The 22,322-nt window shown below is 41.6% G+C and overlaps 1 protein-coding gene across 2 annotated transcripts; it reads right to left on the bottom strand.

The window, feature by feature from the left end:
• Positions 1-17,020: 17,020 nt before the first annotated feature.
• On the bottom strand, positions 17,021-22,181 carry HKL1 (hexokinase-like 1). 2 transcript variants are annotated; one of them, XM_078588995.1, is made up of 9 exons: positions 21,895-22,181; positions 21,494-21,671; positions 20,603-20,779; positions 20,458-20,532; positions 19,619-19,774; positions 19,448-19,546; positions 19,238-19,368; positions 17,528-17,609; positions 17,021-17,457 (listed from the first exon to the last, which is right to left on the bottom strand). In XM_078588995.1, the coding sequence occupies exons 1-9, from the start codon at positions 22,164-22,166 to the stop codon at positions 17,110-17,112; spliced, it is 1,518 nt and encodes a 505-aa protein (XP_078445121.1). In that variant the 5' UTR covers positions 22,167-22,181; the 3' UTR covers positions 17,021-17,109. The 2 variants fall into 2 exon arrangements, with proteins under 2 accessions (XP_078445121.1, XP_078445122.1); XM_078588996.1 differs by having other exon boundaries at positions 21,521-21,671.
• Positions 22,182-22,322: the final 141 nt, after the last annotated feature.

The raw sequence follows: 22,322 nt of genomic DNA, 5'->3' as shown, positions 1-22,322 counted from the left end.
CTTCTCTGGGACAAGCTCCATGTTAAGCGACAAACAATCAAAATGTAACTAAACAACGAGCGAGTAATGCCTGAACATGTACCCGACATTCGTTAAACACAACATAGTAGGGATACCACGTAACGGTTGTGATCCAATCCAATTCTAGACCTTATTATCTGCTACAATGGCTAGGTTAAAAGGGCAAGAACTTCTCTCAATACACGACTAGAGAAGAATATAAATATGAATGAAGAGATGTGAAAATTTTAGTATTTTCTTATCAATTAATTGGTATTTATAATCGCCTCTCACGGTGTATTTCTCTTTCTATCTGTCTTCTCTTCTTCTCTCTCCCTTCACTCTAGCTTCCGCTAAAGATCTCCACACAGAGAAGCTTATACACATTTTATATCTTTCTCTGTCCCTCGCTCTCTCTCTGTCTCCCTCCCTCTCTGATAGAAACAGAGATGGAAACGTAGAGAGAAGATGAAGAACAAAGATTGCAAGTATTAGCGAAGGAAGATTTTCTGTGTTTGAATCAAGGAAGACATGAGTATTTATTGGGACAAACGTCCCTTAGTTTATGAGATTGTAATAATGAGTTCAAATAAAGTCCGCTGACATGATGTGGCGGTGCTTGAGACCTTGGTAATGTTCCCGACACTTGGTGTCAAGCAATGGCGGCGTTGGCGACGATGACGTTGTCGGCAGTTGAGTCAGACTTGGCAATGGCGGCGGTTGAGGAACCGCCTCAAAGGCTTCGTAAGTGCACATGCCTTTAACACTCCCCCCCATGCTCAAGAGTGGGTGGAGATTCAGCTTGGACCGAAGAAGAGAGAAGCACGACCGAGGGAGCGGTTTGGTAAGGAAATCTGCAAGCTGATCACGTGTTGAAATAAACTATATTTGCAGTGACCCTTGTGAGACATAGTCACAAACGAAGTGAAAATCAATCTCAATGTGCTTAGTCCAAGCATGGAACACAGGATTCTTGCATAAGTGTGTGGCCCCAATATTGTCACACCAGAGTGTGGAGGTGGAGGAAGTTTGAATGCCAAGCTCTTGAAGAACAGATTGGATCCAAATTCGTTCAGCAGTAGTATTTGTGGCGGCCTTATATTCTGCTTTAGTGCTAGAGCGAGCAACAGTGGTTTGCTTTTTGGACGCCCAGCTAATTAGATTATGTCCTAAGTAAATTAAAAACACGCTAGTTGATTTTTGATCTAGGGGATCACCAGCCCAATCTGCATCACTAAAGACATGCAGTTTATTTGGAGGGTTAGTATGAAATTGAAGAAAGAAATGAAAGGCACCTTTGATGTACTTAAGAAGATGTTTTAAAAAACTCCAGTGACATGGTTGAGGATCATGCATGTATTGACATGCTTTATTGACCACATAGGCAATGTCCAGGCATGTGAGTGTTAAGTATTGTAGGCTGGCCACAATTTTGCAATAAAGAGTGTTGTCATCGTTGAGATGAGAGTAACCACCATTTGTGGAAGATACTGTGGTGGAACATGGAGTATTAACAGGCTTATAGTCGGCCATATGCGCCAGTTATACTATTTTGATGTCATAGTTCTCTTGCGAAAGAGACAAACCTGCTTAAAGAGTGTCCAGGCATGTGAGTGTTAAGTATTGTAGGCTGGCCACAATTTTGCAATAAAGAGTGTCGTCATCGTTGAGATGAGAGGAACCACCATTTGTGGAAGATACTGTGGTGGAACATGGAGTATTAACAGGCTTATAGTCAGCCGTATGCGCCAGTCATACTGTTTTGATGTCATAGTTCTCTTGCGAAAGAGACAAACCTGCCTTGTTGTGATATAGCTGGATTCCAAGGAAGCTTTTGGCTTGGGCCGAGGTTCCGAACAGCGAATTTTGTGCTCAGAGTTTTTATTGTCTATGAAATAAGAGTTGAATAGGAATTAAAAGCATTATATCGTCAACATATATGAGAATGTACAGAGGTTTTTTACTTGAGAATTTAAAAAACAATGATGGACCAGTGTGAGAACCAGTAAAATTTTGTTCTAGGAAGAAAGAACTTAGTTTTTCAAACCAAGCATGAGGCGCCTGTTTGAGCCCATACACAGACTTGCAAAGATGACACACATGATGAGGATGTTGTTGAGATGTGAAGCCAGGCGGTTAACGCATGTATATGATCTCGGCCAGTTCACCATGGAGAAAAGCATTAGAGATGTCAAGTTGATGAATATGACATTGATGACTTACAGCAAGAGAAATAAGTATGCGTAGAGAAGTCATATTTAAAACTAGATTGTAAGTCTCATGGTAGTCAATACTAGGGGTTTGACTAAAACCTTGAGCTACTAGACGGGCATTGCAGTGATCAAACAAACCATCTGGATGAAGCTTTGTTCAAAAGATCCATTTTCACCTAACAAGCTTTGTGTTGATAGGTGGAGGAACAAGTTCCCACGTAAAATTATTGATGAGAGCCGAATATTCATAGGACATGGCTTGACGCCATAGGGGATCTTTGAGAGCAGTGGTGAGATTATGAGGTTCTATGGGGGTTTTGGTTAAAGTGTAGCATGTGGTAAGAGAATATTTAGTGGAGGATGAATATAAAGTTCTAAACATTGCGAAATCGTTTGGGTGGTGTGGAAGGTGGCATAGTGGATGATGCGGTTGGGGATGGAGGACTCAATGGAGTCGAACTGGGATGAGGAGAATGAAAATTTTCATTTGATGGAGGTTGGGGAATCCTTGAAGGTTCTGGTTTGAGAGGAACAATAGGAGTTTCAAGAAGTGAAGAGAGGGGTGTTACAGGTGTGTTAGACATGAGGGGTATGGACGTTGTACCAGATGTGAAGGGATATATATTTTCCTTGAAAATAACATCTCTAGAAATAATGATTTTGTTTTTTATTAAGTTGAGACACATGTACCCATGATGGAGAGAGCTATAACCGAGGAAGACACACCGATCCACCCAAGAACTTAATTTTGAAGGTGCACATGGCCTGAGATTCGGATAGCAAAGACAACTGAAACGTTTTAGAAAAGCATAATTAGGAGGTTGAGAAAATAGTATCTCAAAAGGAGATCTGAACTTTAGTTGAGTCATGGGGAGCCGATTGATGAGATAGGCGGTGGTTGCAGCTGCTTCATCCCAGTAGCAATGTGGAACCGCTGCATGGTGCATAAGTGAAAGGCTAATCTCGATGATGTGCCGGTGCTTTCATCCCGCCACAGCATTATGTTGATGGGCATGAGTGCAGGAGATTCGATGATGTATACCTTCAATTCAAAGATATTGATGCAAAGACCTGTATTCTCCACCCCAATCTGATTGAAAAGCTTTAATTTTACAGTTGAACTGTCATTCAACTGATTTTTGGAACATGATAAAAGTTTCAAGCAAATCTTTTTTTTTCTTTTATGAGGAAATAACCACGTATAGTGATTGGATGCATCAATAAAGGTAACATAATAAGAGAAACCAAATGAGATATAACAAAAGCAAGTCCCCAGATATCTGAGTGAATCAGTTCCAGTGGGTTAACAAAAATATGATGAGATTGACCATATGGCAATTGCTTTGCTTTAGACATAACACATGATTCACATATGCTAGGTCGATGCAAATCAGTTAAAGGAAATCCAAAATGAGAAATGATATTATTCAACGTTTTGAAGGCAGGATGGCCCAGATGATGGTGCCATAGTTCTGGAGATGCCCGTACAACAAAAATCTGTGGTGGTCTTGAAGTAGCCAGGTGATACAGCCCATTCTGAACATCACCCCTGAGAAGGATTTCCCATGTCCGTTGATCCTTGACAAAACAATCATGTGGATGAAATTCAACACATAAATTATTGTCAAGAGTAAGTCGTCGAACTGACAATATATTTTTAGTAATCTTAGGAACATGTAAAATATTTTGAAGGTTTATGAGTTTAGAGAATCTAAATAGAGATGAATTTCCAGTCGTTTTGATAGACAAACATGATACGTATCCTATGTAGAGCTTCTCTGCACCTGAGTAGGGAGCTTCTCAGCACCTGAATAGACAAAACATGTTTGATAGACAAACATATTTTGATAGACAAACATGGATTCACAATCTGAGGATCCACAGTGATATGGCGGGTGGCTCCACTTCTACGATACCAGTGAGTGGCGGCAGTCCGTATAGAAGAGGATGCTCCCACTAGAGAAACAAAATAGGCCTGAACTGGTGGATAGTTAAATTTCATAGTTGGTGTTGGTGACCGATTCTGTGGAGTTCTTGGGCCGAACAAATCATAACATATGCCTACTCGGTGACCAATTTTTCCACATATCTGACAACGAGGACCTGTCCTTGTGGACTGATTGCCCACATGTCATCCATGACCGTGGTTGCTGCTTCCTCGATTTTGACGTGGTGGCTGCTCAATGTGGGACTGATTAGCTTCGGGTGGTGGCTGTTCTTCTGCTTCCTCTTCATCACCAAAGATTGACAGCTTTTCTTCGGCTCGTAGCATGGTAACGATGCATCAAATGAGAGAAAACTAGAATATGTGTTTACACTGGTTCTAAAAGCTTGATATTTCTGACCCAGACCCCAAAGTAAAACAAATTTTAATGTGCGCTCATGAACAGTACATCCAAAAGAGCCGAGTGGAGTTGAGATATTGTGTATTTCTTCAACAAAGTCCTCAAAAGTATGCGTGCCTCAGCGGATGTTGTGTAGTTTGTTGGTTAACTACATGAATCTTGCCTCTGAGCTAGAGGAGAGTTCATTTTTTAGGGTTCTCCAAGCTTCAAGAGCAGTCATGTTGTCTTGGATGACAGGGAGAACGTCGTTGCTTATTGACGACATCATGATAGCCATGACTGTCATGTCCTTCTTCCACCATTGGTTTTCTGGATCTGAGAACACAGGTTCAAAAGGTCTTTCATGAGTCAAGTGCTTACTGAGCCCTTGAGCTATCATGGTGGCTTGTACGCAGTGCTTCCACATCGGATAGTTTGTCCGGGTAAGCTTGGTTCCAACTTGTGGAACATGGAGCACTGGGACTTTTTCTGGTGATTGTGTTCTTCGTTGCCTCTGGCGCTGGTTGACTCCTTCATCAGAGGAGGCGCCTTTGGAGCCCAACGGAGCATGCTCTGATACCATGTTAGAAACAGAGATGGAAACATAGAGAGAAGATGAGGAACAAAGATTGCAAGTATTAGCAAAGGAAGATTTGTCATGTTTGAATCAAGGAAGATGAGTATTTATTGGGACGGACGTCCCGTAGTTTATGAGATTGGAATAATGAGTTCAAATAAAGTCTGCTGACATGATGCGGCAGTGCTTGAGAGCTTGGTAAGGTTCCCCACTTGGTGTCAGGCAGTGGTGACATTGGCAATGACGGCGTTGTCGGCAGTTGAGTCAGACTTGGCAATGGCGGCGGTTGAGGAACCACCTCGAAGGCTTTGTAAGTGCACGTGTCTTTAACACTCTCTCTCTGTCTATTTCTCTCTCTATTTGTGTCTCTCTCCCTCTCCCTCTCTCTCTCTTCCTCGCTCCCTCTCTCTCCCTATCTCTATCTCTCTCCCCCTCTCTCTCTCTTCCTCACTCTTCCTCTCCCTCTCTCTCTTCCTCACTCTCTCCCCCACTCTCTCCTTCTCCCTCTCCCTCTCTCTCCTCCTCTCTCTCCCCTGTTCTCTCCTTCTCCCTCTCCCTCTCTCTCTCTTCCTCGCTCTCTCTCTCCCCCCCCCTCTCCCTCTCTTTCCCCCTTTCTCTCCTTTTCTTTCTCCCTCTCTCTCTCTGTCTATCTCCCCCCTCTCTCCTCCCCCTCGCACTCTCTGTCTCTTGCATGCTCTCTCCCTCTGTATCTCTTTCCCTCGCTCTCTCTCTGTCTCTTTCCCTTTCTCTCTCTCTGCCTCCCTCCCTCTCTCTTGTTAATGGAGTTGGAAACTTGGCGCAAGGTCAGCATCCAGCTTAGCATCCATATAGGACCCATATTTAAAAAGTTAATTTACATAGAGTGTCTTGTCCTCATAACCAGAGCAGAATGAGACTGCTGAGAGGAAATATAGACACTTAGTAGAAACCACACTCTCTTTACTCAAAACAGCCCACATGCCATCCAAATTTTTGGATGAAGCTGTATCTAATGCAGGATTCCTGGTAAATCGTATGATTACACCTGTACCTAAGAATAAATTTCCTTATAAAGTTCTATTAAAATTTTGTTGGATGTATATGTTATTCTTACTTACGACCCATTGCTACTAGCAAGCTTGACTCCAAATCAGAGAGGTGTGTATTCATGGGCTACAGCTCTGTGCATTTGGGATATAGATGTCTCTCTCGGCACACAGGTAAGTTTTTTATTTCACGCCATGTTATTTTCTGTTAAATAAATTTTCCCTTTGCTTTAATCCACAAAATAATAGTCCTGGCATACTTGGAGGTAATCCATCTACTCCTAATTTTACGCACCCTTTGAATAACCAAACCACATCAAGTTCAACAGCATGGGAAAATTCACATGTTGTTACGTTTAATGAGCCTACAGCTGAAGAATCTAATACTTCAGACAATTCAAATTTTAATACTCCAACACCTACATCCAAAAATAATTTACCATTTTTGACGCCCTATACTGTGAAAATTAAATCTGATTCTCTGCTGAATATATATCCTGAGTTAATATCCGCCTTGGATCATACTCAAGAACCTAGAATTATTATGAAGACTAAACCTCTTCATAATATTTATTGACTAACTGACCAATTGCCTAACGAAGACTGTAATAATCAGCATGAAAAATCTCTTAATGTATGCTCTATTCTACATCCTCTACCCTGATGTTTTACCTCTAATGTTGCTGAAATAGTTGAACCTACTTCTTTATCTGCTCCATCCAAGAATCTACATTGGATTCAAGAAATGGGATACTGAATATCGAGCATTAATGTCCAATAACAATTGGACATTGGTGCCGATAAATTCAAATTTTCATGTTGTTGGGTGTAAATGGGTATATAAATTAAAAATACAAACCTACTAGGGAAATAGATAAGTGTAAAGCACATCTAGTTGCAAGAGGATACAACCAACAAGAAGGATTTGATTTTAATGAAACCTTCAGTACATTCATTAAGCATACAACCATTCGTTTATTGCTATCTCTAGCTATAAGCCGTGGTTGAAATATACATCAATTAAATATATCTAGCACATTCCAACATGGAGATTTAAATGAAATAATACATATGGAAAAACCTCCAGGATTCAAGGATAAGGTGTATCTACATCATGTATGATATTTATGCAAATCATTCTATGGACTTAAAAAGTCTCCCAGAGCATGGTTCACTAAACTTTCAACATTTCTCTTATCACTAGGCTTTATTGGATCCAAAACTGACACATTATTTTCCAAACCATGACTCTATTTTCATTTTAATATATGTGGATGACATTTTAATCATATGTCCAAACACGACTGCAATTTCAGAACTTGTGAAAATTTTGACCTCTGAATTTGCTACTAAGGGTTTAGGGCCTGCCCATTATTTTCGTGGAATTGTATTTGTCAAACATGAAAAAGGTTATGATTTATCTCAATCTAAATACATTGCCTCCATTCTGCATCGCGCAACCATGGAGCACTGTAAGTCTTCATCTGCACAGTGTACAGTCTCTTCATCTATGGATAATGAAAAATATTCTAATGATGACACGTTGTACCAAAAAATTGTGGGATCTCTTGAGTATCTCACTCTTACTCGACCAGATATTGCCTTTGCAGTAAAAAAAGTATGTCAGAAGATGCATTCGCCAACCAAAAGTGATTGTCAAGATCTGAAGCATCTTCTGTGATACTTAAAAGGCAGTATTTTCTGTGGATTACTTAAAAACTCATGCTTCACTATCAACGCATTTACTGATGCAGATTGGGCAGGTGATAGTGTGGATAGACATTGCACAGGAGCTTTCTTACTTTACATGGGTAAGAATATCATCTCTTGGAGCTCTGAGAAGCAACCAACAGTTGCTCATTCAAGTACAGAAGCATGATACAAAGCTTTAGCCAATTTTGCATCAGAAATTCTTTGGATACAATCGCTCTTGAAAGAAATCAAATATCTACAGAAAGCCGTCCTGTATTATGGTGCCACAACATTGGCGCAACATATCTTGTGGCCAACCTAGCATTCCATGCCAGAATGAAGCATATTGAGATTGATTTTAACTTTGTGTGGGAGCAAGTGGCAAGCAGTAATATCTACATCAGTTTTATTAGAAGTGACGTACAACTTGCAGATGCATTGACCAAGCCACTGCCAAAATCAATATTTCTCATGGTGAGGGACAAGCTCAACGTCTTCGAGTCTCCACATCAGTATCAGAGTTGGAAGCTCAGCACCAAGTCAGGATACAACCCAGCATCCGTATAGGACCCTTTACAAGATTAGCTAGTAAAAGTGGGACATGTACCCTATACTCGTTTTGAGAATTTACCAGCTAGGATTAAATATAGGATCAAAGATAAATGGCTAGGATTAAATATAGACAGGTAAAGATCTAGTGGCTAGGATTAAACATCGACCGGTAGCAATCCAACAGATAGCATTCATCTTAACATAGCCGTTATATCTTGTTATAACGGCAATGATTAAGTTGTAGAAACTAACTATATTAACACTATTAGCTATTCAGATAAACACCACCAATTGTAACATCATCGTTATGGATTAACATTGATCTATCTCTCACTATCCCAGCTGTTCACTTCTCTCTTTCTACAACTCCTCTTCTCTCTTCTTCTTGTTCTTGAGAAAGATCTCTGGCTCTTTCATCTATCTCTCCCTCGCTCCCTCACTCTCTCTGTCTTTATCTCTCTCTCTCTTTTCTTGCTTGCTCTCCCTCTTTCTATCAGTCTCTCTCGTTGGCTCTCTCTCTCTCTTTATCTCTCTGTCTATCTCCCTCTCTCTCTCACTCTCTCTCCCTCTTTATGTCCCTGTCTCTCTCAGTCTCTCGTTCCCTCGCGATGTCTCTCTCTCACTCACTCTCCCTCTTTGTCTCTGTATGTCTCTCTCTTTTCTTGGTCTCTTCTCTGTTTCTCTCTCCTGCTCTATCCCTCCGCTCGCTCTTTCTATGTCTCTCTCTCTCCCTCTCTCTCACTCTCTCTTTATTTGTATCTATCTATGTATCTCTCTCTATCTCCGCTTCTGATGTGTCAGCATCGATGTCAAAATTTGAGGCCAGATTTTTTATTTCTCAAGTTTTGATTTTGAATTTTTCTGCAAGTGATTCCTTGTTGCATCATGCATATTTCTTTGGCCTCATGTTCCTTTCTGACAAGAATGTCTTCATCAGTTGTTGAGTCTGAGAGTGATGTGTGTGTGGATCAGGTGGGACTCGAGGAGCAGGAAGCTGCTCGGACGCTCCATTTCCCATCCTCGTCGTCTTCTATAGTTCTTGCTGAGCATGAGGATGATCTTTCCAACAGAATTGCTACTCCCACGATCAATGAAATAGAATCCAACACAATGATGCCATGAGTCATCGAGGGAATGAATCTCACCTGCCTCCTGAAGCTGAGCATAGTGATAAACGCAAATTAGGTATGTAGTTGTAATGTCGTTGAAATTTTTAATTTGCCTGAATCAAATAAACATATAGAAACTCACTCACACGTATTGTAAGGCTCCAAAGTATACGGCATCCCTACACAAAGGCCTGTGGGCTAACTATGGGAACATGTTAGTGTGTTTGACTCAAAATTTGGAGACTGAGTCCTTAAGTGCGACTATTACAACACACACTGCGGGTGGTGACGCCTGACCCTGATCTTTTCGGCCAACGCCCTTATGGTGTGCATGCTCGTCGACAATCAGACGCAACGGATCAGGGGAGGCCAGCACATGCTGGGTGCGCGGGCCGCCGAGAGAGCATGCGCATGAGCACCAAGCGCCGCACGCATGTGCGAGATGCGCAGGCTGGCCGGCAATGCCGCAGTTTTGCGTGGGGTTGTGTGCGCGTACCACACATCTACGTGTGTGTCACGCGTGCTGTGTGCGGGGTGTGGGGTGGGAGACATTCCGCCGGGAGACTAAGGCATTAGCGCACACCAAGCGGTGAGACAGTGCGGGCGCATGGTGCCAATTGATAAGCCAAAAATAGGGGTGAATTTTACTAAATTTGAATCCCTTGTTGTTGTCAATTTCAGCTTATACAATAAAATTTATAAAAAAACCCTACTTTAAGATGTGTAGTGATAAGTAAAGGTATCATCCAAGGGAAGCTAGTAAGGTAGTTCAATTGATGATCTTCTTGAATAATTTGACCCTAATTAGAGTTAATTTGATCTTCAATGAAGACCAAACCACCCTAATTAGATGAGGAATTTAGAAAGGGACGAGGAGAGATGAGAGGAATGGAAGAAATGTGGGATCTAAATTGCCTTCTTTGATCCAAATAGAAGGGTCAAAGGGGTCAATTAGAGAGGTTGATAGGAAAATTTTGATTTGGTTTTGGTTGGTTTTGTAAGTTTGATATTTCAGAAATAGCTACTCTATTGGATAATGAAATGGAAAATTTAATCTCCTATAATGTTAACCATTTTTATAAGTTTTTTTATAGTTTTCTTTTATATGCACTGGGAATAGCTAGGAAATCTCTCAATTTCTCCTTTCAATCCTAGTCAGGGCTTGTACATTCCGCTCAAACCAAGCGATTTTAATAAATTAAGACAGGGATCAAGAAGAACGATTAAGAAATTCAACTAACAACGCCCAAAATACACCAAAAGTTCAAATACAAAGAATGAAAAAGTACCAAACAACTTGATCCAAGCTGGGGCTCCTCTCTGTCTTGCAGCTTGGATAGATCACCATCCAGAATGAGCTCCTCCTCTCAAAATCCAGCTTTTATACTTAGGTTACATGGTGAAAATCACCATTTTACCCCCATTAGTAATTAAGTCCATTTAGTAACCATATAGATAGAAAGAGGGGATCAAGACGAGCAAATCCATAAAACAATCATCTCAATCAGACTTCATGATCAAAAGTTATTAATAAATGAATTTAAACCAATTTTAACCATTGGATTTAAATCCATTTATTTAATTATTTTCTTTTGAAACACGCAATGACGTGTCAATTCCTCATTGGATGACGAATTTTAAACTTCAAATGGCGGGTTCATTCTTGTTGCGCCACGTACCCCTTTCCTGAAATCAGAATAAAGAGAAAAATAGAAAAAAATAAACATTGTACAAAGCACTTTGCATGTGTATGTGTGCTTGGACTAGTGTCTCCCAATCCCAAGGCGCCACATCATCGACGGTATGTGCGCTGTGTATGCATTACAAGGGAGAGAGAATTCCATAGAAATTTGCAGAAAATTCCCCTTTTAAAAGCGCGCATGCAAAAGGACGTCGTCCTAAAAATATTTATAAATATGTCCTTTCGCTTTCTCTCTCCTCTTTTTTCTCATAAAAACCATTAAAAATACTAAGTAATTACAATAAAACCCTGTAACTGTTTAAATAATAGCTTTATGCCTGCACATACAACTGAGAGCTGTTTTTGAGGGCATAATTGCAACTAAAATTACGAAAAGCCCCTCCGACTTTAGAAATTACTCTAAAACTTATATTTTTCATATAAATATATCCTTTTCCTATTTAAAAATTCATTTCTTCCTTGAATAATTCCCAAAAAATCCAATAAAATCCTAAAAAAAATATAGAAAATTCTAGAACATTCTAGAAAATTTATTAATCCATCCCCATACTAATTTACCTCAAAATTAAATTTTAGACCTACCTTTTCATTTAAAAAATAATTATTTCAAGCTCAAATAAATCCTTAATTTTCATAAAATTAACAGAAAATTAGGGGAAATCAGAAATCACTTGAAAACATTAATTTCATGTAAATATGTGATAACAACCCATATTAATCTTTTTAAATGCATAAAATTGTGCTAAATTGCTTAAAATAAAGACCGAATTCAGGGTGTTATCAGTGCCCTCGCGGATAGTGCTAAGCGCGCAGCACCCAGCTTGAGGCGCCAAGTACAGCAGCACCCGGGTGGACAGTGTGCAATAGGTGTCAGAGAGAGTGTCATGGGGACGGTTGGGATGGGGTGGCAGATGGCCGAGCACCATACCCACGGGCGCGCGGCACCCAGCCCCGCAGGCACAGCGAAGCGATGGGCCTCAAGGCGCAAATTTTTTAGGATTTTTCTAATGGGAAAAATCAGAAGTCATTGCGGTACATCTATCGATGCCTAGCAGATGTTCAACAGACGTGCCTCAACGAGACCACAAAACATAAATAAGTTATACATGCAAATATATATAGATCTTTATAAGGTAGAATTCATAGGAACTTAGGTAACTTGATTTATAGCTTCAAATGCACCCTAGGTGCTCAATGTAATGCCAAAATGAAAATGATTCACAGAAATCTAATCAAATCGGTATTCTCTCCTATTCAAACTGATATTAATAAACTCATTAGTGTGCATCAAATGATTTTCTACCATATTGAGAAGAGATTCGACCTGATTCCCCTGATTCGATGAGCAAGAGTGGTGTGTCGGTCGCCGATGTGGAACTTTGGTGTGCAGTCTCTCTGGCTCTTCTCCTCCATGCTGGCACAAAACCTTATCACTCTGAACTCTCTCTTGCGTCGTCCTGAATGGAGGCAGTCTCACTCTCCCTCAATTGCTCTCGCCAACGCCGGAAGGTTCTGTTCCTGCAACTTATGTTCTGGATCGGAGATGCTCGCTAAGCTTACAAAAAACTTCTTTATAGGATCGAGAAAGCTTCTCTCTCAACCCTACATTCATTCTCTCTCGATCCAATGGCTTTTTCGAGCCATTGGGTCACCTTATCGTCCCCCCCCCATTGCTGGCCACAGCCGACTGGCCGACGAGGACGATGGTCGGGGGGGCAAAGCTGCCTTTGCCCCCCAACCGTTTTGATAGGTTGACAGGTGTACCCCTCTTTGCCTCGTCAGCATGCCCAGTGATTGTTGGCCCTTGTGATTCGTCTGTTTGGTGGTCCCTGTCTCATCGTCATTCATGGAAGCCAATGAGAAGGCGTGAAAAATAAATAATAAAATGATAAGACATTATGAACAAATCTAATCGTCCGATCTTCTTACAGAAGATCGGTCCGTTGAGATCATGTCTACTTAAAATGGCCCAAAATGATACGTTTTGGGCCGGGTCAGCTCGAAGCTCTATACCAATTTCTCCTATTATTTCTTAAGACAGCAGCCTGTTAGGCCGCAATAGCTTTTATCACTTATGAGCCCGGCCTGATGTGGATCTGAAAGTTATAAACCGTTATTTATCCCATATCGAAGAAATCAAAAATAGAACGCGCTACATAAATGCCATTTCGCTCTTACCTCTGAAATTACTTGACCTCTCTCATGTGTTTGCGGACTTCTCATCGGCTTTGAGATCCTGTTATTGTGCCTCTATGGGGTCTCTTTGTGCGCCATTGTGCAAGCGCTTGGCCTCTTTGTCTAGCAGTGCTCGCCGGCTGCTGGACAGCTTGAGTGCTGAGCGCTTGTTGGCTAGCGACTGACTTGAGTGCCGCCGGCTCCTCCTTCAGCTTGCTACTTTAAAAAAAATTTTAATTTTATTATTATTATCTTGTTTTTTTTTGTTGTTCTTCTTTTGCACTTAAAACTAAATTCCATAATCATTTCAAAACATTTTCCATACGAGATAAAAAATGGCGTTCAAGCACTATATAGGATTTTAGTGAGAAAAATGGCCATGTTGGAGAATTTCAAGAATTAATGTATGGAGGGAAATTTTTTGTAAAATAAAGGTATACTTGAGAAAATTATGCTTATAATATGTATAATTTCACTACTAAAAATCCATTTATCACATTGTGATTCTCCTCCTCCACTTGTATGCTGCACTCTTAATTCTCATGAACCTGTCTCGCTTCGCTGATCAGCATCTTCCGCCGCCTACTTGACTTGATAAGGAAATTTCTAGATTTCAAGAGTGTATAGATTTTCTAGCACGTATTTGAACTTATTTTTCTAGAATGTACATATTTTATTGATTTGAACGTGGATTGTGTATAAATTGAATAGATCCATGCTGATTGAAGAAACAAGAAGATAGCTGTAATTCCCCCTATTACAGACTTCGATACTACTATAACTGAATTATAATATAACTAGCAAAAAATTTTAATTATTGGATTTAATAAATTACATTAAATAAACTCAATTATATTGGATCTTTGTTCCTAGTTATTCATTCTCTGTCTCTTTTCATCTTTTTTATCTCTTTGGAACTCAAATCTTTACCAATATGGCATGAGACCAAACAAGTTGAGTTTTGATATACATCCTAGACATCACTCATTTATGTATATATATGTCTCTTTCATTCTTAATGTTCCAACATAAATTTTGACAGGTAATTTGATCTATATGTTAAAAAAATGAGAATATAATTTAGTTATGGTATCGTTGAAGTGTTTCAGTAATTTATAGTATTTTATTTTGACTACTTTAATCAAATAAAAATAATAAATGTTTTAAAAATGAGACATATTACCATTAAGATCAGAGATGTTGATGAATAAACCATAAATCATGATTCTAGAGTTTGTATTGATGTGATGTTGAGTTTCCCAATGTATCCTTGTACTACATCGTAACATCAGAATGAGATAATATTTGTAAGAAAGTACCATTTAAGGATTTATGCTTAAGCATAATGGCATTATTATTTACACTTTTTAAAGATAATGTATTATCATGACAAATATCACGTGGTGTGCTCGACTTATATCAGAAAAGGGATTGTAATAATGATAGTATGATACATAAAATGTATCCAATTATGTTATGAATTTCTAAGTATGATTTAATTTTTTCTAAAAATATATCAAGTGAAAATGATTATGATCTTCATTCATATATTATTTTTTATGTAGAAGCATTCATAGCTTTAAATATGATTTTATTAAAAGAATAATCTTGCCCTTTAGATTTGACTGCTTAGCCTAATCTGGATAAGAGTATAATTTTTTGTCCAAATTTTTTCCAATTTATATCTTGGAAATGTGGATTGACTGCGCAAATGTAAATTTTACATCGGGCTTTTGATAATTCATGGGATTTTTTGTTCACATTTACTCACCTCTAATTGGGATCCGATGTTTTGAACATGTAGTCCCTTATTTTGATCAAGTCCTAAGATCAATGCATTTATTCAAATATTTGGACTCAATTCATAATATTTTTTAATACTGTTTAAAAATATTCCTTTAACTGGGTAAGTTAATTCCTAACATTTTTACTTCAATTTCTCACCCCTTTACATTTGATATTTTTATAGAAGTGCTAAACTAAGCAACCTGGTTCCATCAAACAGTGTTCACCTGAGTCAAGTCAAGTTGTCTTGTTGAGTCTCCAAATGCTTCATCATGTTCTTATCAGCTTTGTGGTACATATTTAATCCGAAATTTATTTATCTGATATATATATTTAAAAATGTACATTTATGGGATAATAACCCCTGGCCATTCTACACTTAAAGAATACATAACTACTATGAATTTGACTTAGGGATGGTCCTCAATTTGAGGGAATTAGGAGTTAAAACCCCTGAAATTAGATCTTTCAATATTATTTAAAATTCTATTAATATTACAATCAAACTTTCATTCATGTGACAAAATCAAGTACTATGCACATCTAATTCCATTAAATTAGGTCAAAATGAACTTTTTTTCCAAACAAGGGAACTGAAAGTAGAGCATGGTGCCATGATAGAGATGGAATGGAGACTATAACTTTACAAGGAAAAACAAATATAAGGTATTTGAATGCTCATAGAGAGCATTGTCGAGGATTGCTCGAAGGAACAAATAAGTGATTACATGTGTCAGCTCACAATTTGGGATGTGAAATGTTTAGAGAGGCAGTGCCCATAGAGATTAAGATGGAGAGGGGAGAGAGAGATGAGAGAAATATGAGGAATACATAGAGGAGAGAAAGCAAGGAAGATATAGCCCAAGAGAAAGGGAGATATTCAGGAGTATGCAGCTCAGAGCCCAGTCAGAGACCTGGCCAGCAACTGCCTCAACCAATAGGAGAATGAGCGATTTGCTAGTAAGAAACAAACACATACCATATACTCATTAAAAGAATTAACGGTCAGTATTCAATCTGGGTTCACAGAGAGGATGAAAGATAGATGATCAGGATTCAATCAAGATAGGAAACACTTATATGATCTTTCTCTTTGCACACTTCCTCTCTCTCTTGGTCGCTTGCTCACTCTCACTCTCTCTCTCCTATCTATCCATCTATCTCTATCAATCTATCCATCTCTCTATCAATCTATATCTTTCCGATGGCCGCGAGGTTCTCATATTTAAAGCCAATGGCAGATTACCAGCCAAGAACAACGTCAGATTGAATACGAAATGGCCTATAATTATGAATAAAATGAAGAGACAGTGCATACAACAATCTATCCGTCTCTCTATCTATCTTTCCGATGGCCTCGAGGTTCTCATATTTCAAGCCAATGGCTGGTTACCGGTCATGAAGAACATCAAGATTGAATACGAAGTAGCCGATAATTATGCATAAAATGAAGAGATTGTACCTACATCAATTTATCCATCTCTCTATCTATCTTTCAGATGGCTGCGAGGTTCTCATATTTCGAGCCAATGGCGGATTACCCGCCACGAACAACATCAAGATTGAATACGAAATGGCCAATAATTATGCATAAAATGAAGAGATAGTACCTACATCAATCTATCTATCTTTCGGATGGCCGCGAGGTTCTCAAATTTCGAGCCAATGGCGGATTACCGGCCACGAACAACATCAAGATTGAATACGAAATGGCCTATAATTATGCATAAAATGAAGAGATTGTACCTACATCATTCTATCCATCTCTCTATCAATCTATCTATCTATCTATCTATCTTTCGGATGGCCGCGAGGTTCTCATATTTCAAGCCAATGGCGGATTACCAGCCAAGAACAACATCAAGATTGAATACGAAATGGCCTATAATTATGTATAAAATGAAGAGATAGTACCTACATTTTTTATGCACATTGCATTACATCTGATCAATCAATCATCGCACTAGAGTGGAGGCAAGGAGAGCCGCACCTACACCAGATCCATCCTCAGTTACGCGAAGGACGACGCTCTGCGCCATTTCCTCTCCCAAGATCTCGGAGACAGCTTCATCCAGGTACTCTCTGAACATGCCATAGCCAACGTAAAGCCCCCCCTCTATGGCCACCACCGATCTCCTCGGCTTCCCCTTCATCCTCCCTCCCGCGAAACCTCCACTCCCATCCCTTCCAATCTTCTTCAGTATCCCCACAATCCCAGCTGCCGCCAACCGCGCTGCCCTCCGGCTTACCACATCGCACACCCTCACCACCAGCCTCCGCGTCTTTAGAGGCACCCCCCTTATCTACCATTCCAAAGATAGTAATAAATCACTCATTCGCATAATTAAGTAAAACTTGATGATTTTGTTGTACCTGAAGACCCTCCTCAAGGACTCTGGCCACCTCCCTAAGATCTGGTGATCCGTCTTCGTGCATTTCCGCCACCATGGGAGTCCTAGATGATCATCAGATAAAAAAATTGAGTTCTTTTTTATTTTTTTAAGGGAATTTAGCACCCTGCAGGCTAGAACTTTCAAAGTTTGGCAGATACATGCCAAACTTTGAATTTGACATCCTACAGTCCAGATATTTTTAAACTGCCAGATCTAGGACGCGCCCGGTTACGTGGACACCGCCTGCCTGCCAGGTGGAATCCGGAGAGTCCACATAAGACAGGATTCCACCTGGAAGCCAGGCGGTGTCCACATCAGATACCCGATTTCTTACAGGGATCGAAGGGAGAAGGGGAAGGGGAAAGGGGAAGGGGAAAGGCCTCCGGTGGGGAAGATTTCTGAGGCTGCCGGATTTGGGCGAGGATTCAAGAGCTTTAACCGGAAGAGGGGTCGATGGGGAGCTGAAGGTTGGTTTTTTTCTTGATTTTTAGGTTTTTTTCTTCAGATTTTGAGATAGGCTGTCCGGGGGGCCGTCGGAGGCCACGCAGGACGCCGGGAGACCTCCGGCGGCCACCGGAGACCACCTCTGGGTGATTTCCCGGCAGCATGGCCTCCGATGGCCTCCGGAGGCCTGCTGCCGGAGGCCATGCAAGGAGGCCTCCGGTGGCCGTCGGCGGCCTGCGTGGCCTCCTACGGTTAAAGCTCAATCCTCTCCTCTCCAATCCTCAACCTTTCTTCTTATTCTCTTCTCGTCTTCCCATTTCTTCTTCTCTTCTGTTTTCAATTTTTCTCCTCTTTTTCTTCTCGCTTCGTCTTCTTCTCTTTTCTTCTAAATTTCTGCTCTCCTCTAATCTTCTTCCCTCCTCTTCATTTCTCAATCTTTCTTCCTATTCTCTTTCCCGTCTTCCTATTTCTTCGTCTCTTCTCTTCTGACTTTTTCTCCTCTTTTGCTTCTTCTCTTTTCTTCTTACTTCTTCTCTCCCCTTCTCATCTTCTTCCCTCCTCTCTACTCAATCTTTTTCCTATTCTCTTCTCGTCTTCATCTTTCTTCTTCTCTGTTCTTCTACGATCTCGGGTGAGAGAAGAAGTGCGTACCCGCCATAAAGGCGCTAAGAGGAGTGGGGTAAAACGAAGCGGGGTCGAAAAGTGCGTACCGGCCTTCGTCGTTCTCCTCTCCTTGCAAACTTTTAAACCCAAGCGGCCTTTTAAACCCAAGACGGCCCCCCGAAGGCCTGGTGCCGGAGGCCCTCCCAGGTCGCGGAGGCCTTTCCGGAGGCCTGGTGTGGGACGTCTCCGGGAAGGCCTCCGGCAGCCTCAGAAATCTTCCCCGCCGGAGGCCTTTCCCCTTCCCCTTTCCCCTTCCCCTTTCCCCTTCCCCTTTCCCTTCTCCCTTCTCCCTTCTCCCTTCGATCCCCGTAAGAAATCGGGTATCTGACGTGGACACCGCCTGGCTTCCAGGTGGAATCCCGTCTTACGTGGACTCTCCGGATTCCACCTGGCAGGCAGGCGGTGTCCACGTAACCGGGCGCGTCCTAGATCTGGCAGTTTAAAAATATCTGGACTGTAGGATGTCAAATTCAAAGTTTGGCATGTATCTGCCAAACTTTGAAAGTTCTAGCCTGCAGGGTGCTAAATTCCCTTTTTTTAATGGTCGTTTCTATCAAGATCAAGAACATTGGAGAAAGATCACCTCAAGGAGAAGGGGGTTGCTAGAAGGGGAACAGGGGCATCCCCGAAGAGACCGGCTTCCTGGGACATCCGCCAGAGAACTCGCCTCACAATCTCGCCCAGGTACATGCCCGAGATCATCTTCTCAAAACCCTAAAAGCCATGGCAAACTCCACTGATTAATTCCCAAAAAAATGAAAACTTTTTTTTCCCTTTCATAGTCTCTTCTCACCTGATCGTTCTTGTTGGGGCTCTCCTCGTCCAGTTCGACATCATAGGGGGTTCTAGGCAGATGGGACGACCAGAAATTGCCCCACTCGATGTTGACCACCTTCAAAGAATTCTCAAATCTATCAAGCTCTCCATGATTTCCAAGCAGAGATCTGGAGGAAGAAGATGATACCATGCCGCCAGAGCTGGTAAGTAGACCCTGGCATTTGATAATGGCGTCTGTTCTCTCCACGTAGCAGGCGTTGGTGCCCGTCCCAATTATCACTGCTGCCACCGTGTCCTCGTCATGGTAGTGGCTGAGTGCCAACGTTCCCACCGTATCATTCACCTGCCCAGAAATCCCCAGCTTTAGAATGAGAAACAAGAGAGAGAGAGTACAGGCTACTAGTCTACTACATTTGATGCAGGAATTCACCAAGATCATAAGAAAGAATTCACCAGGAAGCTAAAGTTGTAGAGAGAGATAAAGAGAGATTCAGAACCTCAAGCCACGAAGCCCAAGTTCTATAGAGAGAGAAGAGAAATCCAGAACTCCAAACCAGGGAACCCAAGACATAGAGAGAGAAAGACGAGAGATGAAAAGAGATTCAAAATCCCAACTCAGAAGTCCGAGTTTTATAGAGAGAAAATAGAGAAATCCAAAACTCCAAACCAGGAAGGCCAAGTTAGAGAAAGAGAGAAAGAAAGAAAGAAGAGAGATTCAGAATCCCAACCCAAAAGGCCCGAGTTAGAGAGAGAGAGAGAGAGAAAGAACAGAAATTCAGAACTCCAAACCAGGAGACCCAAGTTCTAGAGAGAGGACGAGATAAGAGAGACTCAGAATCCCGACTAAAGAGCCCAATTTATGAGAGAGAGAAATGAGAGGTAAAAGACTGGGCCAGATTTCTAATCCATGAAACCGGAATTAAAGACAGAAAGAACAGAGATTCAAGATTTATATAGAGAGCAACAACGAAAGATTCAAGATTCTGAATAATGAGAGAATTTCAAAATTCAGAAGGAAGCCATTACCAGAGCGGAGACTTTCATATCCAGCCCCACCTTGAGCATGGCCTCTTCCAGAAACCTGGCAACGTCCCCACCGACCTGAAACAGTGCATAAAAATCACAATTTTTCCAAACCCCACAGCCAAGCAGATCTCACCGACAAACTTACAGTGCCCTCCACAGCAAAACCCTTACTCCACTTGATGAGAATCCCCGACGAAACCGATTTCTGATGCACAGGAAACGAAAACGTGAACCCCAGACGACGCGGCCCGTCTCCAGAATCACCCTTCCCCTCCTTCTCCACAAACGCCTTCACCGCCCTCGCTATGAACTCAAACAGTTCCTACAGAACAAACCCAGTTCTCAAAAATGCACCAAAAAAGAAGAATTTTTTTTTAACAAATGGGTAGGGAAGTCCATGAACTCGAACAGTTCCAACAGAACAAACCCAGTTCCCGAAAAACGCAGCAAAACAGAAGAATTTTTTTTGAAAAAATGGGTAGGGGAGAAGTCTATGAACTTGAACAGTTCTAACAGAACAAACCCATTACCCAAAAAAAGCACCAAAAAAGAAGTTTTTTTTTTCGGAAAAATGGGTAGGGGAGATGTCCATGAACTCGAACAGATCCTACAGAACAAACCCAGTTCCCAAAAAAGCACCAAAAAAAAAGAATTTTTTTTTTTGAAAAAATGGGTAGGGGAGAATTCCATGAACTCGAACAGTTCCGACAGAACAAACCCAGTTCCCAAAAAAGAATTTTTTTTTGAAAAAATGTGTCGGGGAGAAGTCCATGAACTCGAACAGTTCCGACAGAACAAATCCAGTTCCCAAAAAATGCACCAATAAAGAATAATTTTTTTTTCGAAAAAATCGGTAGAGGAGAAGTCCATGAACTTGAACAGTTCCAACAGAACAAACCCAGTTGCCAGAAAATGCACCCAAAAAGAAGATTTTTTTTTGAAAAAATGGGTAGGGGAAGTCCATGAACTCGAACAGTTCCAACAGAACAAACCCAGTTCCCCATAAACGTACCAAAAAAGAAGAATTTTTTTTTACCAAAAAAATGGGCAAGGGAAAGTCCACCTCGTTGGAGCCGGACAGGAGGACCCGGGGAATCGGCTGGGTCTCCACCCTCGAGTCAACAATCGCGGACTTCGTCTCTCCAAGCTCCACTCGCAGCACTCTGAAGTTCGTTCCCCCCAAATCGAGCCCGTAAAACGTCCCCTTCTCGCTCCTACCACAAAATCAATCCAAACCCGATTATCGATTTCGATTCCCATTTCGATTATTGATTCCGATTCACGTTTCGACTATTGATCTCGATTCTGATTCCCATTTTGATTCCCATTCCGATTATTGATTTCGATTCCCATTTCGATTATTGATTCCGATTATTGATTCCGATTTCGATTTCGATTGGGATTAGGATTAGGATTAGGATTGGGATTAGGGTTTACCCGTCGGGGAGGGAATCGACGAAGGTGAGGAGCATCTTGAGCTTGCTGCCGCCGTCGGATGCGAGGCCGGCGTGCATCTCGACAGCCATGGCGTCGACCACCTGCCGTAGCCTCGCCGTCGACGTGGCGGCGCCGCCTTCCAGCTCGCGCAGCGCCGCCGCCGCCCTCCCCCACCGCCGCCGCCGCCTCACCCTCCTCCCCACCAGCCACGTGGCCACCGCGCACGCCGCCACGGCGCCTCCCACCGCCGCCGCCGCCGCCGCCCTCCCCATCCCGCCGCCGCCTACGCCGCCGCTCCGCCGGCGGCCCGCCGCCGCCGCCGCCGCCGCTTCGCGTCGTTCATGGAGAGGCGGAAAAAGACGGAGATTTAATCGAGGTTTTTGTTAAAGCTCGAAACGGCCGGGAATGGACGGCTGGGATCGCGTCTC

This window comes from Wolffia australiana, chromosome 17 (genome assembly GCF_029677425.1).
Source record: "Wolffia australiana isolate 7733 chromosome 17, ASM2967742v1".
In the NCBI taxonomy this organism is placed as follows: Eukaryota; Viridiplantae; Streptophyta; class Magnoliopsida; order Alismatales; family Araceae; genus Wolffia; species Wolffia australiana.
This window is presented reverse-complemented; position numbering and strand designations above follow the sequence as displayed.

Bases quoted from the DNA above. Each gene is read 5' to 3' on its own strand.
- HKL1 (XM_078588995.1), bottom strand. From the start codon at position 22,166: ATGGGGAGGGCGGCGGCGGCGGCGGCGGTGGGAGGCGCCGTGGCGGCG. The intron at 19,547-19,618 runs GTATCATCTTCT...AATTCTTTGAAG, and splicing joins TTACCAGCTCTGGCGGCATG to GTGGTCAACATCGAGTGGGG. The intron at 17,610-19,237 runs GTGATCTTTCTC...ATGATCATCTAG, and splicing joins GCAACCCCCTTCTCCTTGAG to GACTCCCATGGTGGCGGAAA.